The following is a 23385-nucleotide window of genomic DNA, read 5'->3' on the forward strand; positions in this document are numbered from 1 at the left end:
TTACCGTTTTTGGGGAAAGATATTATAGAAATTAATCATTTTATTTAGCAAGCATGCTTTCAAATTGATCAAAAGTGATGATAAATACATTTATAAGGTTACAAAAGATTTCTATTTCAGATAAATGCTGTTCTTCTCAACTTTCTATTCATCAAAGAAGCCTGAAAAATAATACTCAGCTGTTTTCAACATAATAATAATAAATATTTTTTGAGAAGCAGATCAAAATATTAGAATGATTTCTGAAGGATCATGTGACTGGAGTAATACTAAAAAATTAGCTTTGAAATGACAGGAATAAATTACATTTTAAAATACATTCCAATAGAAAACAGTTACTTGAAATCGTAAAAATATTTCAAAATTTACTTTTTTGCAGTATTTTGGATAAATGCAGCAAATAAATGCAGGCTTGGTGAGCAGAAGACTTCTTTAAAAAAAAATTAAAAATCTTTTTTTAAAAAAACCTTTTGACTGCTAGTGTATTTTAATGAAAAAATCATATTCATTAAAAATATATATTTAAGCTTTTTTCCAGAAATATAAATATTCCAATTGCAAATTAATAATAATAATTTCCATAAAGTGACACAATGCATTATGTTAAAACACATTCTAATGCAAAATTGTGCCGAATAAGTGCTTTTTTATCTTGAGAACTGGGAAATTTAGCAATCCTATCCTAAAGAAAGACATCTTTATTTAGGGCTGTCAAACGATTAATCACGATTAATCCAAAATCGCATCCAAAATAAAAGTTTATGTTTACATACTATATGTGTGTGTACTCACCAAACTGTGTATATTTATTATGTATATAAATACACACACACATACATGTAGGCTACACACACACACACACACACACACACACACACACACACACACACACACACACACACACACACACACACACACGTATATAGATTATATATAAATATAAATATTTTTTATATAAATCTAACACATTTTCCTTAATATATACATGTGTGTATTTACATATACATAATAATTACGCAGTACTCACACATACAGTATGTAATCGCAGCCCTAATTTAAATAGTAAAATAACAAAATTGCATAAACCTCTTAATTTCCAAAAGCAGAGAATACATGGGCTCTACATTTCATCTCTGGAGCAACGATCTCGTCATATGTATTGGTTATGCAGTAGGGGGCGCTATAAACACCTCAACTTTTAAACACTACCAAAGAAGAACCAATCAAATATTTCTACTTCCGGTACCGTTCGTGCGCCATCTTTGACGACAAATAGCCTATCTATATTATTTTTGTTTTCAAAAAGTATCGAAAAGTATGATAGAACACTAAATCGCATTAAATAACCGTAGCGTACGTCTGGGATTTATCGTATCTAACGTGTTATAATACATTAAAAGTCTTCGGGAAACATTTTTGGCGAGGTGAGCAGCAGAAGTTTTGCTTTATTCTGTTTACTAGCAACTGACTGCAGGAGTTTGATGAACTGTCATTAAAATAGATTTTAATTGCATATGTTATATGGTATTGGCGATGTAGTAACTGTAAACGATCGCATGACAACACGATGAGTTATTGTAAAACTTAAAAAACTTAAACGCAACTTACTCAAACTTCTTTTAATTAACATTTTGCTCTTTTAGTCATGTTTTTTAGTGGTCAGATTATTAACGTTCTCATTAAAATAGTTTGTTGCTTAATATTTCGAAAAATATAATGTGTATATACAACGAAAATCTAAATATGAAGATAACGTTAACTAATAAGGTAACGATATTCATTATGTTTGTTATGAAATAGAAATCAAACTGTTAAATAGCAACACTAGTAAACCTGACAGTGTTACTGAACTTTGTGAAAGTGTCCGTCCAGCCACACAGTAATATTGTCAACAAAAGCACGAAAGCAACTTCCTCCGGAACTTGCCTTATTATAAAATGATGACTATTTCCCGTTCTGTCACTGATAATGAATTATGTTGAACATTAATGTACACATCCGCTTCCTGAGACTTAAAAACACCTTATCCTTATGGAATAAAGCCTTATGACTAATATAACCACAGTGTTATTAAGCATACAGTTTGTATATATGGAAACCATTTCCTACTTGACCTCTTTCTTTGAAACACTGCACCTGGTTAAACATCCCATGAATGTAAACCAGTGGTTTTCAACAAATAAAGCAGTATCAATATTCACTATATTCTAATGCTTCAAATCTTATTTGCAAAATTAGATGTCACTTGTGGATTTGGGAAAGCGTTTGTTGGAGGCAGCACGCAAAGGGCAGGATGATGAAGTGAGGTCACTTATGGCCAATGGAGCTCCTTTTACTACAGACTGGGTGAGTTTTTGTTTATTGTCTGCAATTTATCATTTAAATTTGACTATAACATGATTATTGTAATATGTTTTAGCTGGGAACCTCACCGCTTCATTTAGCAGCACAATACGGGCACTACTCCACCGCTGAGGTGCTTCTCCGTGCCGGAGTGAGTAGAGATGCCCGGACTAAAGTCGATCGGACCCCGCTTCACATGGCAGCGGCAGAGGGCCACTCAAGCATCGTTGAACTATTGGTCAAGGTAATAACTGATGAAAGCAGATTAGTATTAGTTTTTGACATTTTGACTTTTTGTTGAGATTAAATATGTTAAATCCGGGACAGAGTGGAGCAGACATCAATGCCAAAGACATGCTGAAAATGACTGCCCTGCACTGGGCTACAGAACATGGGCACAGGGGAGTCGTGGAGCTGTTGGTCAAATACGGTGCAGATACTCACGCCCTCAGCAAGTTTGACAAGACGCCTTTTAACATTGCGGTGGACCGTGGAAACACTGAGCTGATGCTGTTGTTACAGGTACAAATGAGACTGCTAAGTAATGTGACATTTAAAGAAGTATATAGGCCAAATTAAGCTGCAAACTTATAACTTGATGGTTTGTTTGTTATTCTAGGAGGGAATGCAAAACCAAGTAAACATGAATCCAGAGAGGACTATCCTAAGTAGCACGTCACCCGCCACCACCAGCCCTCAGTTCATCATCTCCTCCTCTGGAGTGGTCAATCTCTCTGATCTTGTTCTCACTAATGCTAAGGCTAACACAGGTATGAGTTCCATTACATTTTGTTTACATAGCCATGTTTCCAATGCCCTGTTTGTATGTGCATTTTGAAGTATCGCATCAGAAATGAGTGCTGAAAATGCCAGATTTCGGGAAAGAAAAATCCTTACTTGAGGTGGCTTTTGACTTGCGTGAAAAAGGGTTAATGTTAGGGGTGCAACGGATCGTAGATGATCCGTGATCCGTACGGACCAGCCCCCACGGTTCGGCACGCTTGTGATTCGCGGATTAACTGTTAAATTTATCCATCATAGAGTAAAACTTTATAATTTGCACGTTTTGTCTTGCCAGTTTACCTATTCAATCAATTTTAAACCATTGCAGTAAAAGAGAACACGCGCGCTGTTTATTTATTTATTTATTTATTTTTACCGCTGCCGCACACACCAGAAGCGAGCACAGAGAGAGAGAGAGAGAGAGGCGCGCGATTCAAACTGCGCGATTCACAGATTGATTCCTCTTCAACTTCTCTTGAACGGAAACATACATACGAAGTTATGTTTAAATACCCGTTGTTTTATTCTGGTAAACACAGTCGGTTATGTCTTCAGTGAACCGAAACAGCTGAGAAAGAGATGCGTGCCAGTATTAGGTCCGTGCATTAGGCCTTAAAGAGACAGCATCCTATAAATACCTGCAGTGAGAAGCACTAGTTATTTTACAATGAATTATTAAATTTCTGCACCTGAATACTAGTATTATTGATTTTATTAGTAACTTAATGTTGTATTCATCTACACTTGTCATTTGTGTAATTGTTCTTGTTTTGTTACTAACTTTATTAGTTCAGCTGGTAGTTTTTGCTGTGGATTAGACATACTTAAAGCATTTAGTAATTAATTAAAAACAAACTTTTTTTTTTTTTTTTTTGGCTGATCCGAAAAATGATCCGATCCGTGACTCAAAATCCGTGATATGATCCGAACCGTGAGTTTTGTGATCCGTTGCACCACTAGTTAATGTGAATAATATGGTAGTTGTAAACCCATTTTGCGAATAAATTTCTCCATGCGCATCAAAAATTTAATGTGGTTTTGAGCAATGAAAACTAACCAAGACCGATCATCTGACAGCATCTGAAATGTTGTTACGGTCACTCTTAAAGCAACACTAAGTAACTTTTCCCTCAACGCTCCCTCTACTGGTTGGAAGCGAAATTATTTAGCCTACCGTCGCGTCACATGCACGTTATTTGTTTGGAGGATATCCAGGACCGGCTTTGGAAATAAAGATGTCCAGTGACAAGGTAGAGTATGTTGTATGACTTTATAAAAGTATGAAAACCTTTTGTGAAGCCTGCCGTAAAGCAAGTCACATTTGTAGTCTCATTTGAACTACAAAACCGCGACCCGACGACCCAAACTTACATAGTGCTGTTATGGCCGATGGAGGGTCGCAAAGCGAATACGAAAGTGCCGTTTCACCCTGTTATGAGTTGATGAACCACTGACACGAGTTCGGAAACATTATTTTAAGGTAAAAACAACTCTTTAGTGTTGACAATTCCGCTTTCAACCTGTAGAGGGAGCGTTGAGGGAAAAGTTACTTAGTGTTGCTTTAAATGCCCGTTGTCAAAGTATTTCTGTATAATTGCCTCCCAGAACTGACTTAAGGCCTTTTCACACTGAGGGGAGTTTACATGACTGCATTCCCAAACAACAGGCATTCACCTTTGAAAGCAATGACCACATTTATTGTGCTTTGTCTGTTCGCTCTGAGCCGCAAGTCATTTATTATATATGAATTATTATATTCATGACTTATACTTTTGTTAGTGATATTTAGTCCCAGTTAATTAGGAAATTACAATTTTGTTCTCTTTGACTCACGGTGCTTATTCGTAAGCGTTTTATGCAATATTGCAATTATTGCAATATTGCAGTGCATATATTGCAGTGCATATGTTGGATGGAAACCCAGCTAATAATGAGTGAATGAAATTACCTGTCATGAAATTAATTTTCATGTAAAAATATATTTTTTTGTCCCTATGACTATGGCTGTGGCAACCTGTTCTATTTATCTGCCCTTCATTCAATTTGTCAGCATAAGGAGTTTTGTAAGCAAGGAGTTTTCCCACATACATCACTGTTCAAAAGATTGGGGTTAAAAAGTTTTTTGAAAGAAATTAATACTTTTTCAGCAAGGACACTTTACATTGCTCAAAACTGACAGCAAAGATTTTTTTGAAGTTTCTATTCATCAAAGAATCCTTGAAAAACTATTATGATTTATGCAAAAAATATATATATATTGTATATAATATATAATACATATAATATATCGTGTGACACTAAAGACTAAAAGACACAGCATATATAATAAAATATATTATCTATAAATAGAAAAGAAGTTCTAAAACTGTTTCAGTATTTCACAATAATACAGTTTAACTTTTTTATTACGAGTTGTCTTTCAACAAACTGACTTCAAAAAGTTTTTGAACAGTAAGATTTTTTTTATTCTCTTCTGTTCACCAAGCCTGCATTTATTTGATTCAAAGTACAGCAAAACAGTAGAATTGTGAAATATTTTTACCTTTAAAATATATTTTAAAATGCTATTTATTCCTGTGATTTTAAAGCTGATTTTTTTTTTAGCATTTTTACTCACATGATCCTTCAGAAATCATTCTAATATTCTATTTTTATTGTTGAAAACAGCTGAGTATATTTTTTTTAGGTTTCTTTGATGAATAGAACGTTCAGAAGAAATAGAATGTCTTTATCATCACTTTTGATCAATTTAAACGATCTTTGCTAAACTGAAAATATTCTCTTGAATGGTGTAGTGTATGTTACAAAAGCATTTTATTTTAGAGAAATGCTGATCTTTGGATCTTTCTATTCATCAAAGAATCCTAAAAAAAAAAAAATACACAACTGTTTTAAATATTGATAATAATAATAAAAATGTTTCTTGAACAGTAAATCAGCATATTAGAATGATTTCTAAAGGATCACTGCAGACTGAAGTAATCCTGAAAATGTAGCTTTGATCACAGGAATAAATTACATTTTGAAATATATTCAAATAGAAAGCAGTTCTACTGTTTTCTGTACTTTAGATCAAATGAATGCATGCTTTGTGAGCAGAAGAGAATTATTTAAAAAGCATTCAAAATATTTTGACTGGTAGTGTATGTATTGCCACATGTAAAAAAAAAAAACCCTTTAAGCATACTGTAAACCTATAATAAATAATGTTTCCTTGAGATACAACAGTCCGTAAGCATGTTTGTGACTTTGATTAGAACTGTGCTTTAAATTTGATTCATTTAAAACTAATTTTATTGCAGTACATAACAAAATTACCAGCCAACTGGCATTTTATTCACTCACTAATTTATTTAAGGTTCTATTTAACTTTTATTTGAACTGGATGCACATAGAGAATGTTATTATATACTTGTGTATTTCTCCTTTGCAAACAAACTGCTGCTATATTCCAGCAGGAGCTTCAGAGAGTGTGATAGCTGCTGATTCGGTAGATTCTGCCATTCAGCATCTCGTAGGAGAAGATGGCCAGAGAGTCATCACTATAGTAACCGACCAACAGGGAAACCTGCAGACTGGCAACTTGGGACAGAAATTCTTTGTCACAATGCAGGGGCAGCAAAGTGAGTAGATTGTCGGTTTATAATTTACACTCTTTAATACAGTATTCATATTCTAACATGCCTGTGTATATTTAGTGGTTGCAGTGCCAGCGGGTCAGATTGCAGAAGAAATCATAACAGAGGACACCAAACCAGTTCCAACACGGAAGCGGAAATTTGAATCAACAGTCAACCACACAGATGTCAAACACAAGGTCTGGCAAGCAGAGATTGATATTTAAATCTAACTTTTTAGAATGCAAAATCAATTTCAAAATTTTGCCATTTTCTACAGGAGACCACTGAAAAGGACAGTCGGGAACTACTAGAGCAGCAACTAAAAGAAGCAAACAGAAAAGCCCAGGAGTACAGACAGCAGTTACTAAGAAAGGAACAGGAAGCTGAGCAGTACAGGCGTAAACTGGAGGCCATTGCCAACGGGCAGACCAATGGCACCAGCACAGAGCCCCAGGAGGAAGTGGTGCTCCAGGAAGAGGAAGAGGAGGAGGTGGTTGGCGAAGAGGAAGTTGTCATGTTGCCAGAAGGGGCCATCATTATTAAAGAGGAGCCCCTTGACTCAACGGCAGGAGAAACAGTAACGTTAGTAGAGACCGCAGATATCACAACCACCTCAGAGGGCATGCCGTAGCGGTGAACCCAAAGACTCAAACACTCAGGAATTACATACACTTTTCTAGTCTGTGTGCCTGGAGTGTGACTTTGTATTTATTTATTGTAAATCATAACCTTTTGTTTTTATCCTTTTTTACTCATAGCATTCAGTTTCTGTACAAACCTCTACAAAGATGTAGCATGAGTTATATTTTAGGTGGCCACAACGATGCTGAGCTGCTCAGATTGACTGAAATGGAAGACCATTATGTATTTTTAATGGGTTAGTTCTCCCAAAAATGAATATTCTGCCATTATTTACTCACCCTCATGTCATTCCAAACCAGTAAGACCTTTGTTCATCTTCAGAACACAAAATAAGGTAGTTAAAAAAATCCAAGCCCACTCTGATCCTCCGTAGACAGCAAGAGTCCCGTAAAGTTGTTATTTTAGTTTTTTGTGCAACAAAAAGTATTCTCATAGCTTCTCATAGTGAAGATAAAAGAAGATCTTACAGGTTTGGAACGACATGAGGGTGAGTAATTAATGACAGAATTTTCTTTTAATAAGTTGGGTGAATTATCTCTTTAACATACAGCAGTGCAAGTTAAGTTTTGGAAGTTTTAGTAATAATGCTTTTTTAACCGAGCCATGGTATGCATCTCTAATGCATACTATACTGTTAGTATGCACCATAATGTGCTTAAAGGAACACTCCACTTTTTTTTGGAAATAGGCTCATTCTCCCGAGTTAATAAGTTGAGTTTTACTGTTTTGAAATCCATTCAGCCGTTTCCTGTTCTGGCAAAATCGTTTTTAGCATAGCTTAGCATGGATCATTGAATCCTATTAGACCAATGGCATCGGGTTCAAAAATGAACAACGAGTTTTGATATTTTTCCTATTTAAAACTTGACTCTTCTGTGTGATATTACTCCGCCTGCTTCGGCCATATTACGGCAGCAAACTTCCTTGTCTATTACGCCGGAATGGGAGTATAGTTCCTAATCTTATCGGCCTAGAAAATCGCAGCTTTACATTTTCCGCCGGACTTAGTACACGATATAACTACAGAAGAGTCAAGTTTTAAATAGGACAAATATCGAAACTCGTTGGTCATTTTTGAACGTGATGCTATTGGTCTAATAGGATTCAATGATCTATGCTAAGCTATGCTAAATGTGGTATCGCCAGAACAGGAGAACGGCTGAATGGATTTCAAAATGGTAAAAGTCAACTTATTAACTCGGGGGAGTTGGAGAATGAGCCTTTTTCCAAAAAAAGTGGAGTGTTCCTTTAAAGGAATGTTCTGGGTTTAATACACACCATTTTGACTTGTCAATTTAGTTTTATTTAAAAAAATGAAAATTGAGGTTATAGTAATGCACTTTTGATGAAAGGTTTTAAAAAAACATAAATGTGATATTTTTGTTAAATCACATGCATTAAAGAATCGGTGAAAATGTGTTATTTGAGAGGCAAAATCTGCCTTTTTAAAAGATTTTTAAGGTCAGTGAACCCTGAAAATATGCAAAACTTACTGGGTTCACTAGATGAAAGTTTATTGCCTGGTCTGTTGTTGTGCCTTATAACCACAGTGTTTATTTCTTAAAAAGGTCAAGTCTAAATCGTAACTGCAAATGCTGTTGATAGAGCCTAACTTGAACCCAGAACATTCTTGAAATAGTGACATAAGACATTTAGAATGAAGGTTAACTATCTCATATAAAGAACAATACTAGACATTATTCAGCTTTGTGTGACATTGACTTGCTCCTGCAATGTGAGGCATGTCTTACTGAAGCAATTCCCATTGGGTGGTGTGATAATCAACTTAGCTAGGTATTTACTTAGTAAACAGACTCTTTTGTGTATTATAATACTTTTAGCTGTTTATAAAGAAATGTACTCTTTTTTTCAGAGTACCAGAATGAGCAATGGTTGTTTTACTATCTTTTTTTAAACTTACATAAGTTCTTTTGTTCTGTTAGACACTAAATCACAGTTTGTATTTCAGTGTTTTGTACTCTAAAAAGTATGCAACATGTCTTTGCTTGCATTTCAAGCTCTGGTCCGTGTGCCTGTTTTGACTTTCCCTGTAAAATTTTCCAGCTGCTTTGTTTATAGACGTTTGCAGCTTTTACAGTCAGTCCTTCAGTGGAGTTACATCATCAGTTGTATTCACTCTTTGTATGTTAGGTTTTAAAATGTGAGTGAAATTTAATAGAACTAGATCTTAGAGATTTCATTACAAAAAAAGTTGTTTTTGAGGCACACAGATGATGGTTAACATTCCATGAACTGAATTCCAAGGGCTTGCTCTGTACATATGAAAACTTACTACTTTTTTTGAATCTAAACCCATTAATATTAAGATTTTGGAGGATGTTATACTATTTATTGAATGGGTGATTCATTCAGTCAATGTTTTTCCCTTATCTTTTTCTTCTTTTATGTATTTAGAATTCTGTTGTATAGGATGTCATCAGCAGTGCTTTATACTCTATATAAAAACATCGATCATTTGTTGAAATTAGCTTTAGGCCTAAAGCAAGTTATGTTTACACTTCTGTTGTAAAGTTTGTTTGACAGGCAGAATTACTTGTTGTATTTTAATGTGTTGGAAGCAAAAGCTTCGAGTTCTAACTAAAAGCAGACCCGAACACATGATACACAAGTTAACAACGATCAACAGTTTGTTCCTGTGATTTCTTGTTTGATTATTTTTATATATATATTTTTGTAACGAAACACTATCTGGGCCTGTCTTTAGTGCACTTGCAGCTACATTTTATTATCTCTTGTCAAAATAAATATTTCTGATGTTTGGTATATGTACTAGTTTTTGTTTTGTTTTTTAAAGAAGAGAATGTTGTTTCACGTATTTTTCCTTCGTCGCATTTTCTTAGGAGTCACTTTACCAAAACGCGTTTTCGAAAAATTGCCATGCGGCTTCCGTACCCACGCTGACTAGCACAACAGGCAAGTGTGAGCTATTCTGTTCATATTTGCTTGTACACCGTTTAGAAAAATAGCATAATTGCAGACAGTGCTGGTAACGTTACATTAAAATTGTTTTAACGTTCTCTTCTCGTTCACGAAAATTTGAATATATAGACCACGCAAATATTTTAGCGTGATAACTGCGCTACATATGTATGTACTTGTAATGTATGCAGACTCTGCTTTTGTTTACAACAGTGTTTTCTTGCCAGCATGAGAAATACTGAAGAGGATTTGGAGAAGTAGAAGCATATCCAGTTCAACTGTTGTCAAGTTCATCTTTATCTCACAAACATGTTTCCAGAGTTGAACAGTATTCTCAATTCCACTCCAGACAGTTTCAAATCGGTAATAACATCTCTTTACACGTTTGATGAGACTTACAAAATGTCATTAAGTCTAACTGATGTTTTCTGTACTTGTAGAGTGACTTTATCTTAGTGTCAGACAAACGAGCTGATGCATCTTTCCTCATTCATCACTATCTGTCTTTCTATTTACGTGGTAAGTGACCTATTGTTTATAGCGAGGACATTTTATATATCAGTTCTATATAATTTATTTACTTACTTAATTATTTACTAATAAATATTCTAAACTTGTTTATTTTCAGCCGGCTGTAAGGTGTGTTTTCTGGGTCTTGTGCAGTCCTTCAGTCACTACAGTGCTGTTGGTCAGAGGCTGGTAACTTAAGTTTACATCAGTTTGCTCTATTTAGACATTTTGTTGGTGATATTTAGTTGTCTTAATCATAATGTTTTTTTCCAGGGAGTAAGTCTGGCCCAGGCAAGAGAGAAGGGCCAGCTAGTGTTTCTTGAAGGACTGAAAGAATCTATTGGAGTTATATTACAGGAGGATGCCAATCAGGAGACACAAACTTTGAGTTATCTCAGGCACGTATAGCATGTTCTGAAAATCTAGTTCAAATACACTGCTGTTCAAAAGTTTGGGATCAGTAAGATTTGTTATGTTTTTTTTTTTTAAAGAATTGATGCTTATGCTCATCAAGGCTCTATTTACTTGATCAAAAATACAGAAAAAAATATTATTACAGTTTAAAATAATGCTTTTCTTTTTCAGCCATTACTCTAGTCTTCAGTGTCACATGATCCTTCAGAAATTAAAATTCTAATATGCTGATTTATTATGTTTATTATCAATGCTGGAAACAGTGCTGCTTAATTTTTTTTTAAATCTGTGATTCTTTTTTTAGGATTATTTGATGAATAAAAAGTTACAAAGAACAGCAGTTATTCAAAATATAAATATTTTCTTACAATATAAGTCGTTGCTATCACTTTTTATTAGTTTAACACATCCTTGTGAAAAAAAAAGTATTAATTTCTTTTTACAAAAGAAGGAATAAATATTTACTGTCCACAAACTTTTAAATGCTAGTTTATAGTGTAACAAAATATATTTACTTTTTCATGCATTAAAGTTTTCTGGAATAAAAGGTATTACAGGTTCAAGCAAAATATTAGGCAGACAAATGTTTTCAACACTGAAAAAAATCAACGTATTAGAATGGTTTCTGAAGGATCATGTGACACTGAAGACTGGAGAAATGATGCTGAAAATGAAGCTTTGCATCACTGGAATAAATTGCATTTTAAAATATGTTTACATAGAAAATAAATATTTTACATTATAATAATATTTCACAATATTACTTTTTTTCTAAATTTTTGATCAAATAAACAGCCTTGACAAGCATAAGAATCCTCTTTTGAACTTTTTGAACGACAGTATATATTTTCTTTTTATACTTTCCTTTTATAATGTTATGACAGATATGTAAAGAAATTTTTTTTTTGCCATTATGTTTTGTTTTTCTAGGTCCCCAGGCACTGGACTAGAAGGTCTGTTCAGATTTGTGGAACGTGCAGTGCGTCAGAGTGGAGATGGTGATGCTGGTGAATCATGGGGTCCTCCAGTGTTGCTCATAGATGATCTAAGTGTTCTTCTGAGTTTCGGTGTTAGTGTTGGAGCAATACTAGACTTTACCCTCTATTGCCAAGCCACCGTGTGCTCTGAGTTACAGGTGAGTCACTATTTTTTCCGTCAGTGCCTGAAATAATGCTTCACTGAGTAATTACATTTTAATGTCTTTACATGTAATATATGGGTGATATATCATGCCCAGTATATATTTTCATGCATTTGGTTTTGCACTGTATTATGATACATTAACTATAAATGTCTATTGATAACCAGGGAAATATGGTAATTCTGGTGAGGTGTGAGGAAGAGGATGCAGATGATGATGAAGAGGGATTAAACCTGCTACAGCGGGGACTAGTTCATCAGTGTAACTTGGCTTTACATGTAGAGGGGTTACCCACGGGCTACTGCAGGGACATACATGGACAGGTGCGATTCATGTTAAAGTTCACTCTTACTCTGTAATAAATGGCTCTGAATTAAACTGACATATTTATGTTTTTATGTTGTTGTTGTTTTTTTAGATGGAGGTTTGGTGGCGAGAGAGAGGAGAGACTGTCTACAACCAACGAAAAATATTTCATTTTAAAGTCCAGGATAAAGGAGCATCGTTTTTCGCTCGAGGGACTTCTAGTGCTGTTCTCTAAGTTTTCAAATGAATATATAAGTTCTCACAATGAATGTCTTACTGAAATAATGCCATTGTTTAGTTTGTTTTATATAAATGCATATATTTAATACATCACCAGTTGATTTGTATTTATTTTACCAAAATAAAAAGGGATCATACAAAATGCATGTTTTTTTTTTTTAAATTTAGTACTGACCTGAATAAGGTATTTCATATAAAATATGTTCACATATAGTCCACAATATTGACCCTGTTCAATACGGTTGGTTCTTAATACTGTGTTGTTACCTGAATGGTCCATAGCTGTTTGTTTTTTTTGTTTTTTTTTGGTTTAGTGATAGTTGTTCATGAGTCCCTAGTTTGTTCTGAGCAGTTAATCTGGCCACTGTTCCTCAGAAAAATCCTTCAGGTCCCACAAATTCTTTGGTTTTCCAGCATTTTTGTGTATTTTAACTCTTTCCAACAATGACTGTATGATTTTGAGATTCATCTTTTCACACTGAGAACAACTGAGGGACTCATATGAAAGCAATATTTAAGATTGCACAATGCATTAAGAGCCAGGGGTGTAAACTTTTGAACAGAATGAAGATGTGTACATTTTTCTTATTTTGCCTAAATATCATATTTGTTTTCATCTACTACTGCCCTTTAGAAGCTGTAGAAGATGCTTACATGTTTCACAAAAGACAAAATTAGTTAAATGTACCCTAATCTTCAAATTCAAAAGTTTTCACCCCCTGGCTCTTAATGATGCTGGTTGTTGAAGAGCTCAAGGGAAATCCATACTTAGGTTGGTAATATTTGAACATATTTAATTTCTCATTGAATAAGAGCTAAAATTAAATGTCACCTGTGAAGACAAATGAACACGTTTTTATTTCTCTCCCTTGAGGAGACCATGGGAATTTTAAGACATGATAGTTTAAACTACATAATGAGATTCACTGTCGGTACAGATAAACAGTGGTTTATATGTATGGGCTTAACATAATGTAGAATATATTTGTATTGTAGATTGTAGAAGAATTAAAAGTATCCTACACAGTCGGTAAAGTAAAGTTGTCACAGAGGGCGCTGTTGCGCTTTTGTTGATTGTAACCATAAAACTATATATGTGATTCATTTTCGCGAATCGGTTCCTTCGAACAGCTCGGTTCATGGCTCAAGTCTATGCTCATTACGGTTCTCGTTTCACCGGATTGATTCGTGAACGAATCGTTTAGATGGTTTTCCTCAAAAAGACCAGACTCAAAATGATTCATTCATAAATCGTCGCTAGTGAAGCCTACCATCACAAGCGTCTCTCAAATCGGACTCTATTTCCTGCTTTGCAGTGAGTGAAAAGCAAAGACTCATGCAACACGCAATTCACTAGACAGTTATTACTTATTGCTTATTATTTTAATCAGCCAGTAGCGTTTTTGGAGTGACAGCAGAAATTATTTGGGATATAATTTTCTCATATACATGTGCGTGTGTATAATAGAATGTAAATAAGGAGTAATCACGTGTTTAAAGCAACCGCCTTCTTTTCGGAACTGGACTGAGCTTGATACTAGACCTCTGCACGCCTCAACCTGCTAACGAACATATAGAGGTTTTATAAGACCTGTCAGTTGTTATCATGGGCAGTTTATATCTCTTAAGAGGTCGGTGTATTCTTCGGCAGGTGTTTTGTGGCCTACCCAGTATGCTGCAGCGGTCCTACAGCCTCGACGTGTCAGCGCAGCTCCTGCGGACTCAAGCCTTCATAGAGGGGCGCTGGGTCTCCGCTGCATCCACTTTCCCTGTGTTAGATCCTGCCACGGGGGAAGAGATCGCGAAGGTGTCAGACTGTGGTACGAAGGAAGCTCAAGACGCTGTCAATGCTGCATACAAAGCGTTTCACCTGTGGAAGAGTCACACAGCCAAGGTGAGATGTGGGAAATGTTTTTAATGTGCATGACTGCATGCTGCATTCGGTCTAATTCTTTACAGAAATGTACTAAGCACATTTACAAAATACAATATTTGCTACAGTTTCAAAACGTGCTAGGAAGGTACACCTAATATCTAATTGTAATGCCATGGTGCTTTGATTTATATTATGGTATTATTTTACATAGTACTCAACCGTACAAAATGACAATCTGATGACTACCTAAGGTTCTACCATTTCATTCATTATTTTTAAGAATAATATTCTCCCTTAACTCTGTTTGACTGAATCTCACAAAGAAATTAACAGGTCACATTTAATCTGAAAATGAACAAAATTTTATATATTATGTAATTTAAGATCATTTACATAGTGCTGTGTTTTGCATTGTAACAATTGTAATTAGTTTTATGATTACTGTAATGTGAAAAAATAACAATCTGAACTAATTCAAGTAAATAGTTCTGATATACATATAATGACACATGATCTTTGCATGAAAGAAGCATTTTGTTGCAGAAATGGTTTTATTAGAATAATACTATTATTATTCAGCAAGAATGAATTATATTAATCCAAAAGTGACAAAAATGCTGTTTTATATATAAATATATGTAATTATATAAATATACACTACCAGGTAAAAGATTTTGAACAGTAAGATTTTGTATGTTTTTTAAATAATGTTTTCCAATTTTTTTTCTCTTCTACTCATCAAGCCTGCATTTATTTGATCCAAAGTACAGTAAAAGTGATGTTGTGAAATATTTTTACTATTTAAAATAACTGCTTTCTATTTAAACATATTTTAAAATGTAATTTATTCATGTGATCAAAGCTACATTTTTAGCGTCATTACTCCAGTCTTCAGTTCAGTGTCACATGATCCTTCAGTAATCATTCTAATATGATGATTAGCTCTTCAAGAAACGTTTATTATTATTATTATTATTATCAATATTTAAAACAGTTGAGTACATTTTTTTTCAGGGTTCTTTGAATATCAAATCTGATCCAAAGATCAGCATTCATCTGAAATGAAAAGCTTTTGTAACATTTCTATTCATGAAAGAAATCAGAAAAAAAAATCTTCTCAGCTGTTTCTCAGCACAATAATAATTATTGTTTTGTTTTTTAGCAGCTAATCAGAATATTAGAATGATTTCTGAAGGAACAAATTTGCTGTATTTCGGAACAAATAATTGCAGCTTGGTGAGCGGAAGAGACTTCAAATCTTACTGTTCAAAAACTTTTGACTGGTAGTGTATATAAAACAGAAAATTAAAATAAATGCTGTTCTTTTGAACTTTCTATAAAACTGTTTATAAATGATTAACTTAAATATGAAAATGATGAAGCATTTAATCATTATGTTCAGAAGTTCTGATATACATATTAACTCACGCTCTTTGCAGGAAAGAAGCATTTTACTACGAAAATGGTTTGATCTGATCAATCAGCACAAGGAAGATCTTGCCAAGTTGATCACAGCAGAGTGTGTAGGTATTCTGACCCATTACATCTACAACACCTAACATTACTATTTACAAGGACTGGGATATTACTCAAATTTGTGTACAGGGGAAGCCCATGAAGGAGTCTATTGGTGAGATGACATACTCTGCCTCCTTTCTGGAATGGTTTTCTGAAGAGGCCAGACGTGTGTATGGAGACATTGTCGCACCTCCAGCCAAGGATCGCAAGATCCTTTTACTCAAGCAGCCGGTGGGAGTGGCTTCCATCATTACACCTGTGAGACTTCCTCCTTCATTCTGATAACACAACACCAACAGGCTGTAGGGTCAATGAGCTAAACTAAAACTGTCAATTTCCACTTGTGATTTAAAATTTTCTCTTTTCACAGTGGAATTTCCCCAGTGCCATGATCACCAGAAAGGTGGGCGCAGCGCTTGCGGTAGGCTGCACTGTGGTGGTGAAGCCGGCTGAGGATACGCCTCTCTCTGCTTTGGCCCTTGCTGAGGTCTGTCTGTTTCCATGAAAGCCTGTTTAACTTGAAATTAAAGGGCTAGTTCACCCCAAAATTAAAATTCTGTTATTAATTACTCACTGTCATGTCATTCCAAACCCATAAGACCTTCATTTGTCTTTGAACACAAACAAAGATATTTTTGATAAAATCCAAAAGCTTTCTGACCCTCCATAGACAACAACAAATGCGCTGTGGTACTCCTGTGAACATGTGTCATAGACTGACAGGGAAGATAAGAAACAGTTGAATTAAGTGATTATTTTTGTTTTCTCTGCGCACAAAACGTATTCCTGTAGCTTCATAAAATTAAGGTTGATCCGCAGTTGTCAAATGAACTATTTTAACAATGTCCATACTACCTTTCTGGGCCTTGAACGTGTTAGTTGCATTGCTGTCTATGCAGGGTCAGAAAGCTTTCGGATTTCATCAAAAATATCTTAATTTGTGTTCCAAAGATCCAAAGGTTTGGAACGACATGAGGGTGAGTAATTAATGACAGAATTTTCATTTTTGTCTGAACTATCCCTTTAAGTTTAAGCATTGAAGACTTTTTTCAAAAACAATAAAAAATCGTATGTATATATATATATGACAGAAAGAATAATTAATTGTTTATTTTTTTATCTAGTTATCGGTTCAGGCCGGCATTCCCCCTGGGGTGTTTAATGTGGTGACTTGCTCAAGAGCAAAGACCCCTGCTGTAGGGGAGCTGCTCTGCACGGACCCTCTCGTGGCCAAAATCTCATTTACCGGATCCACGGCCACTGGCAAGGTTAAGATCTAATTTATATGTGCAGTCAACATTTAATGTTTAACATAATTTAGTAATCGCTTACATAAATGCTTTTGCAGGTACTACTAAGACACGCTGCAGGAACTGTCAAAAGGGTCTCCATGGAGTTGGGAGGACATGCCCCCTTTATTGTATTTGACAGTGCTGATGTAGATAAAGCTGTTGCTGGAGCGATGGTTTCCAAATTCAGGAACGCAGGCCAGGTGAGTGTATTTCGGTCGTAAATGGGCCATGAAGTCCATTTTTTTTATTATTATTTTGTACTGTTCTCTGAGGTATCCTTTAATCTTACTAAGAGTTTTACATCAAAAACATCATTATTTAGTAGTAATAAGCTATTTTCTGTCCTGTTTTTAACCCTCTTATCAGAACTCTGTTTGAAACGACGTGGCAGATTGTAGACTCGAAAGTAAAGACCCACTGCTATCTGTAATAACAGACAAAGCAATAGTGAACATGTAGTAAAAACAATTACTCACACTTGGTGTGACATTACTGTGAGATCCAATATGTGACCCTGGACCATAAAACCAGTCTTAAGTCGCTGGGGTATGTTTGTAGCAATAGCCAAAAATACATTGCATGGGTCAAAATGATTGATTTTTCTTTTATGCCAAAAATCATTAGGAAATTAAGTAAAGATCATGTTCCATGAAGATTTTTTGTAAAATTCCTACTGTAAATGTATCAAAATGTAATTTTTGATTAGTAATATGCATTGTTAAGACCCTAATTTGGACAACTTTAAAGGTGATTTTCTCAGGATTTAGATTTTTTTGCACCCTCAGATTCCAGATTTTCAAATAGATGTATCTCGGCCAAATATTGTCCTATCCTAACAAACCATACATCAATAGAAAGCTTATTTACTGAGCTTTCATATTATATATACATCTCAGTTTTGTAAAATTTAACCTTATGACTGGTTTTGTGGTCCATGGTCACATATAGTCAGCACAGCTTTGTCTTTAGTTTCAATCTTTCTGAAAATCCTGTGTCGAATTGCGCTTTGTTTGTAAACGAATCTGCAGTGAAATGAAATTAACAAAGGACCAATTCTCACTGATGCTCTGAAAAAAAAAGTTTATCTGTTCTTTCCTAATGTTGGGATCAGAAGGAAGTCAATACAAAGACTGTTTTTCAACAATTTGGCACTGAACAGCATCTTGTTGTCTTCAGAGCCATCTTTATCATTTGGTTTCTGCGTAGACCTGTGTTCGCCTCTCTTGTTATTTACACTACGTGCACGAAACAGACACTGTTACATCATAAAGTGGCACATTACGCAACCTGTCGTTTTGGCAGATGACCACTCATAAATAATGAGTGAAACAGTGTCAGAACCACTGTACCATGTACAGTTGCCAAAAGTCAAAAGTTTACATACACCTTACAGAATCTGCAAAATGTTAATTATTTTACCAAAATAGGAGGGATCTTAATGCATTTTTCATTTGAAGCACCAATGAGCGTTTGAACCTTCTCTAATAGTTTAACATGAGTCCCTCAGTTGTCTGCAGTGTAAAAAAAAAAAAAAAGGTTGAGCTCAAAATCATACAGTCATTGTTGAAAATGGTTCAAATACACAAAAATGCTGAAAAACCAAATAATTTGTGGGACCTGAAGCACTTTTCTGAAGAACAGTAGGCAGTTTAACTGTTCAGGACAATTTCTCACCTGTACTGCATCTTGTACTCCTCTCTGCTGTAGACCTGCGTGTGCTCCAACCGCTTTTTGGTGCAGAGTGGGATCCACGATGCTTTCATGGAGAAACTGGCGAAGGCTATGGATGCCGAACTGAAGCTTGGCCACGGCTCAGAGCCCACCACCACACAGGGGCCGCTCATCAACACCCGTGCCGCAGAGAAGGTGCCTGCAATAGCAGATACAGTAACTGATGATTCTGTGCGATGCAAACATTAATGTCACTGTCAACAAACACACACAGATCATGTGGATAAGATGATGGGTTTGATGGTGTTGATCAGCTGTTGTTTCTTTCAGGTGGAGAGCCAGATTGCAGATGCTGTGGGACAGGGAGCAGTCATAGTTCGAGGTGGGAAGAGACTGGAGGGCTCCTTCATGCAGCCCACCCTGCTCTCCAATGTCAGTACTGACATGCTCTGTATGCGAGAGGAGACCTTTGGACCTCTTATTCCTGTTGTTAAGTGAGTATTTACTCTTTGTTGTTATTACATGACTTCATGTTAAACTCAAATTTAGCAATTTAAAACATTTTTTTTTACATTGCATATTTATTCACCTACATATTTCATTATATATTATCAGCATTTCAATTGTGAGTTTTATTTCAATTCTTATTTAAAATAATTAGGTTTTATGTATTTCTTATTTAATTTTTTTTTTATATCATAACATTTTGTAAATAGGTTTTAATGGGCTAGATGTTTCAGGATGAATGATTTGACATGTTTGGTTGAGTCTGCCAGCTGCTGATTTTTTTCTTCTTCACCAGATTCAATACAGAACAGGAGGCACTTGCCATTGCCAATGCTTCTCCTGTTGGTTTAGCAGGTTTGTCCATCTGTTCAAATCAATCATGTTTTTTTCCTCCAGTGTAGTTTCTGATTTTAAAAGTTTTATTGGACAGTCTCTAGTTTGGCCACTTTTTCCTCAGATGCCTGTTTATTTATTAGCTATGGCTGTTCCTATTGAAAGCATGTACAATAGATTACATAAGAAATTAGCTAAGCATTTGACAAGAAGGCAAATGAACCAATCAATAAATACTCATCAAATACAAATGCATTTGTTTGATCAGTAATATTATGAAAATATTATTGCTATTTAAAATAACTGTTTTATATTTTAATATACTTTAAAATATAATTTATTTCTGCGATGAAATGTTGAATTTTCACCAGCCAATATGGCCGTCTTCAGTCTCACACAATCCTTCAGATATCTATTCTGATATGCTGATTTATTATCATTTTTTAGGATAATTTTTATGAATAAAAAGTTAAAAAGAACAATATTTATTCAAAATAGAAATCTTTTCTAACAATACGAGCCTTTACTATCACTTTTTATCAATTAAAGTATTAATTTCTTTCAAAGAAGGAAAGAAAAAAATGTACTAACCCCAAATTTTGACCGGTACTGTATATTGTTAAAAAAGACTTCTATTTTAAGTAAATCTTGTTCTATTTAATGTTTTATTCATCAAAGAATCTTGAAAGAAAGTATCACACTTTCCAAATAAATTGAAAACGTTGATAATAAATCAGCATATTGGAATGATTTCTGAAGGATCATTTGACACTGAAGACTGGAGTAATGATGCTGAAAATTCAGCTTTGCATCACATAGATAAATACAATTTGAAAGTATATTAAAATAGAAAACCACTATTTTAAATTGCAATAACATTTCACAATATTCCTGTTTTTTCTGTATTTTTAATCAAATAAGTACAGCCTTGGTAAGCATAAGAGACTTCTTTCAATAACATTAAAAAAAACATATTCATTCTAAACTTTTGATCAGCAGGGTATTTTTTTTTCATATATTTGGGACCAGAAAAATCATAATTTCCTTTAGCTCCACTGTACCCTTATCTGCTGGATGGTCAAGTAAAGCAAACATTAGCTACGTACCTTTTTTCCCTTGTCTCTTTCTGTGGCGTAACATTCAAAACTGTTTTCCTTCATCAGGTTACTTTTACTCCAGAGACATCAGTCAGATCTGGAGGGTGGCTGAGCAGATGGAGGTGGGCATGGTTGGGGTGAACGAAGGTCTGATCTCCACCACAGAAGCCCCTTTTGGTGGAATCAAACAGTCTGGAATGGGCAGAGAAGGGTCCAAATATGGCATCGATGAGTATCTAGAAATAAAATATATGTGTTTGGGGGGGCTCTCTCTTTAAAGACAATGGTAACTAGTCTTTATTCAAGCAATATCATCATAGAAACATTAATCCACAAAACACTGAAATATTCTCTCTTTTAATCAGATTTAAGTGAATAATGACTACACAAAAACATTTCATTGTTAGGATATTTTAGATAGTTGGTATAAAAAAATAGGTACAAATTGTGATCTTTGAGATTCCGTCCATCATAACTGATTGATGTAACCTTGGCTTATACTGGAAAAAAATTACTTTAGTTTTTGAACAGTAAGATTTGTAATGTTTTTTGTTTGTTTGTTTTTTAAAGTATTTTCTGCTCACTAAAGTACAGCAAAAACAGTACAATTTTAAAATATTTTTACTATTTAAAATAACTGTTTTCTGTTCCTCACATTTTAACATGTGATTTCAAAGCTGAATTTTTAGCATCATTACTCCAGTCACATGATCATTCATAAATCACTCTAATATTCTGATTTGCTGTTAAAAAACATTTATTATTATTATGTTCAAGTAGAATTTTTCAGGTTTTTGATGAATAGAAAGTTCAGAAGAACAGCATTTATCTGAAATGGAAATCTTTTGTAACGTTATAAATGTCTTTATCATCACTTTTGATCAATTTAAAGCATCAATGCTAAATAAAAGCATTTATTTCTATAATTTCTTTCCCAAAAACAAATTGTACTGACTCCTAGCTTTTGAATGATATAGTGGATGTTACAAATGCTGATCATTGGATCTTTCTATTCATCAAAGAATCCTGAAAATAATGTACTCAATTGTTTTAAATATTGGTAATAACAATAATAACAGCAAATCAGAATATTAGAATGATTTCTGAAGAATCATGTGACTGTAATAATGATGCTAAAAATTCAGCTTTGAAATCACAAGAATAAATTACATTTTAAAATATATTCAAATAGAACACAGTTATTTTAAATAGTAAAAGTATTTCACAATATTACTGCTTTTGCAGTATTTTGGATCAAATAAATGCAGGCTTGGTGAGCAGAAGACACTTCTTTAAAAAGCTTAGTGTTCAAAAACTGTTGACTGGTAGTGTACCTTGAATATCTAAAGTTTATTTTTCTTAGTCCATTTTAAATTGAAAACAAAAATAATAAATATGATTTTTTTTTGCATTGTAACTTCATTTCGCAGTGTAAATTCATTAAAGGACAAAAAAAGGCAATTTACAATAAGTACAGTATGTACAAATATAGAGCTGGGGTGGAGCCGTGAAGCTTTTTCTAAAAAAAAAAAAAGAAAAAATTTAAATGTTTAACTTACTAAGTGTTATATTTTTGTAATTCTAAAAATAGAGTTAGACTGTTAAAAATGAAACATTGACTGTGACTGGGTGTTTTTGGATGCTCATAATGCTGGATAGAAACTCATGAATTTTTAAGGTTACAGCATAGAGATTAATCAAGCAAGTTAACAAATTTGTCATTGTGGCCAAATGTAATTGTAAGTGTATATTTTAAAAACTGTTCTCTGTTAATGTTGTTTTTTAATAATTGTTGTAAATATTAATTCTCTATTGATCTACCTAATTGTATTGTGAAGTGTTATATATATGAAAATATGTTTAGAAGTATATACATTTTCTTACCTTGGGAGTCAATTTTTGCAGATAAGCACATGAAGGTACAAAGACTAAAAATACAGCTGAAAGCCTGGGCAAAGAAAACGAAAATCCCAACATTTCAACCTCTGCTCTTTGTTTCTTTGTGCCAGTCTGAATATGCACACTGTTGTTCATGTGAACTTAATTTCATAGTATTTCTGACACTTGAACTTGTTTTCTGACATAATGAACTTTTGTTTTGCTTATAAAACAGTCTTAACCTCTTTAAAGGGCCATATGTCTTTAATTTTTT

At 34.3% G+C, this 23385-nt stretch overlaps 3 protein-coding genes across 5 annotated transcripts; all 3 read left to right on the forward strand.

Annotated features, from left to right (window-relative positions):
* The first annotated feature begins 1256 nt into the window (after nt 1-1256).
* gabpb2b (GA binding protein transcription factor subunit beta 2b) lies at nt 1257-10166 on the forward strand. Of its 2 annotated transcripts, none has more exons than XM_073847300.1 (8): nt 1257-1424; nt 2239-2346; nt 2420-2587; nt 2671-2865; nt 2963-3113; nt 6582-6749; nt 6825-6943; nt 7024-10166. In XM_073847300.1, the coding sequence occupies exons 2-8, from the start codon at nt 2239-2241 to the stop codon at nt 7375-7377; spliced, it is 1263 nt and encodes a 420-aa protein (XP_073703401.1). In that variant the 5' UTR covers nt 1257-1424; the 3' UTR covers nt 7378-10166. The 2 variants fall into 2 exon arrangements, with proteins under 2 accessions (XP_073703401.1, XP_073703402.1); XM_073847301.1 differs by having other exon boundaries at nt 6585-6749.
* A 155-nt stretch (nt 10167-10321) lies between these two features.
* Nucleotides 10322-13081, forward strand: elp6 (elongator acetyltransferase complex subunit 6). Its single transcript, XM_073847302.1, has 7 exons — nt 10322-10691; nt 10769-10847; nt 10957-11027; nt 11112-11236; nt 12183-12387; nt 12561-12716; nt 12812-13081. The coding sequence occupies exons 1-7, from the start codon at nt 10638-10640 to the stop codon at nt 12932-12934; spliced, it is 813 nt and encodes a 270-aa protein (XP_073703403.1). The 5' UTR covers nt 10322-10637; the 3' UTR covers nt 12935-13081.
* A 1062-nt stretch (nt 13082-14143) lies between these two features.
* Nucleotides 14144-23362, forward strand: aldh5a1 (aldehyde dehydrogenase 5 family, member A1 (succinate-semialdehyde dehydrogenase)). 2 transcript variants are annotated; one of them, XM_073846743.1, is made up of 11 exons: nt 14144-14254; nt 14591-14833; nt 16255-16338; nt 16421-16591; nt 16704-16820; nt 17458-17601; nt 17682-17825; nt 19333-19491; nt 19627-19790; nt 20099-20157; nt 21300-23362. In XM_073846743.1, exons 2-11 carry the CDS (start codon nt 14612-14614, stop codon nt 21509-21511), a joined length of 1476 nt encoding a protein of 491 aa, XP_073702844.1. In that variant the 5' UTR covers nt 14144-14254; nt 14591-14611; the 3' UTR covers nt 21512-23362. The 2 variants fall into 2 exon arrangements, with proteins under 2 accessions (XP_073702844.1, XP_073702843.1); XM_073846742.1 differs by lacking the exon at nt 14144-14254 and having other exon boundaries at nt 14261-14833.
* The last annotated feature ends 23 nt before the right edge of the window (nt 23363-23385 follow it).

Source organism: Garra rufa, chromosome 9, assembly GCF_049309525.1.
Source record: "Garra rufa chromosome 9, GarRuf1.0, whole genome shotgun sequence".
Taxonomy (NCBI): Eukaryota; Metazoa; Chordata; class Actinopteri; order Cypriniformes; family Cyprinidae; genus Garra; species Garra rufa.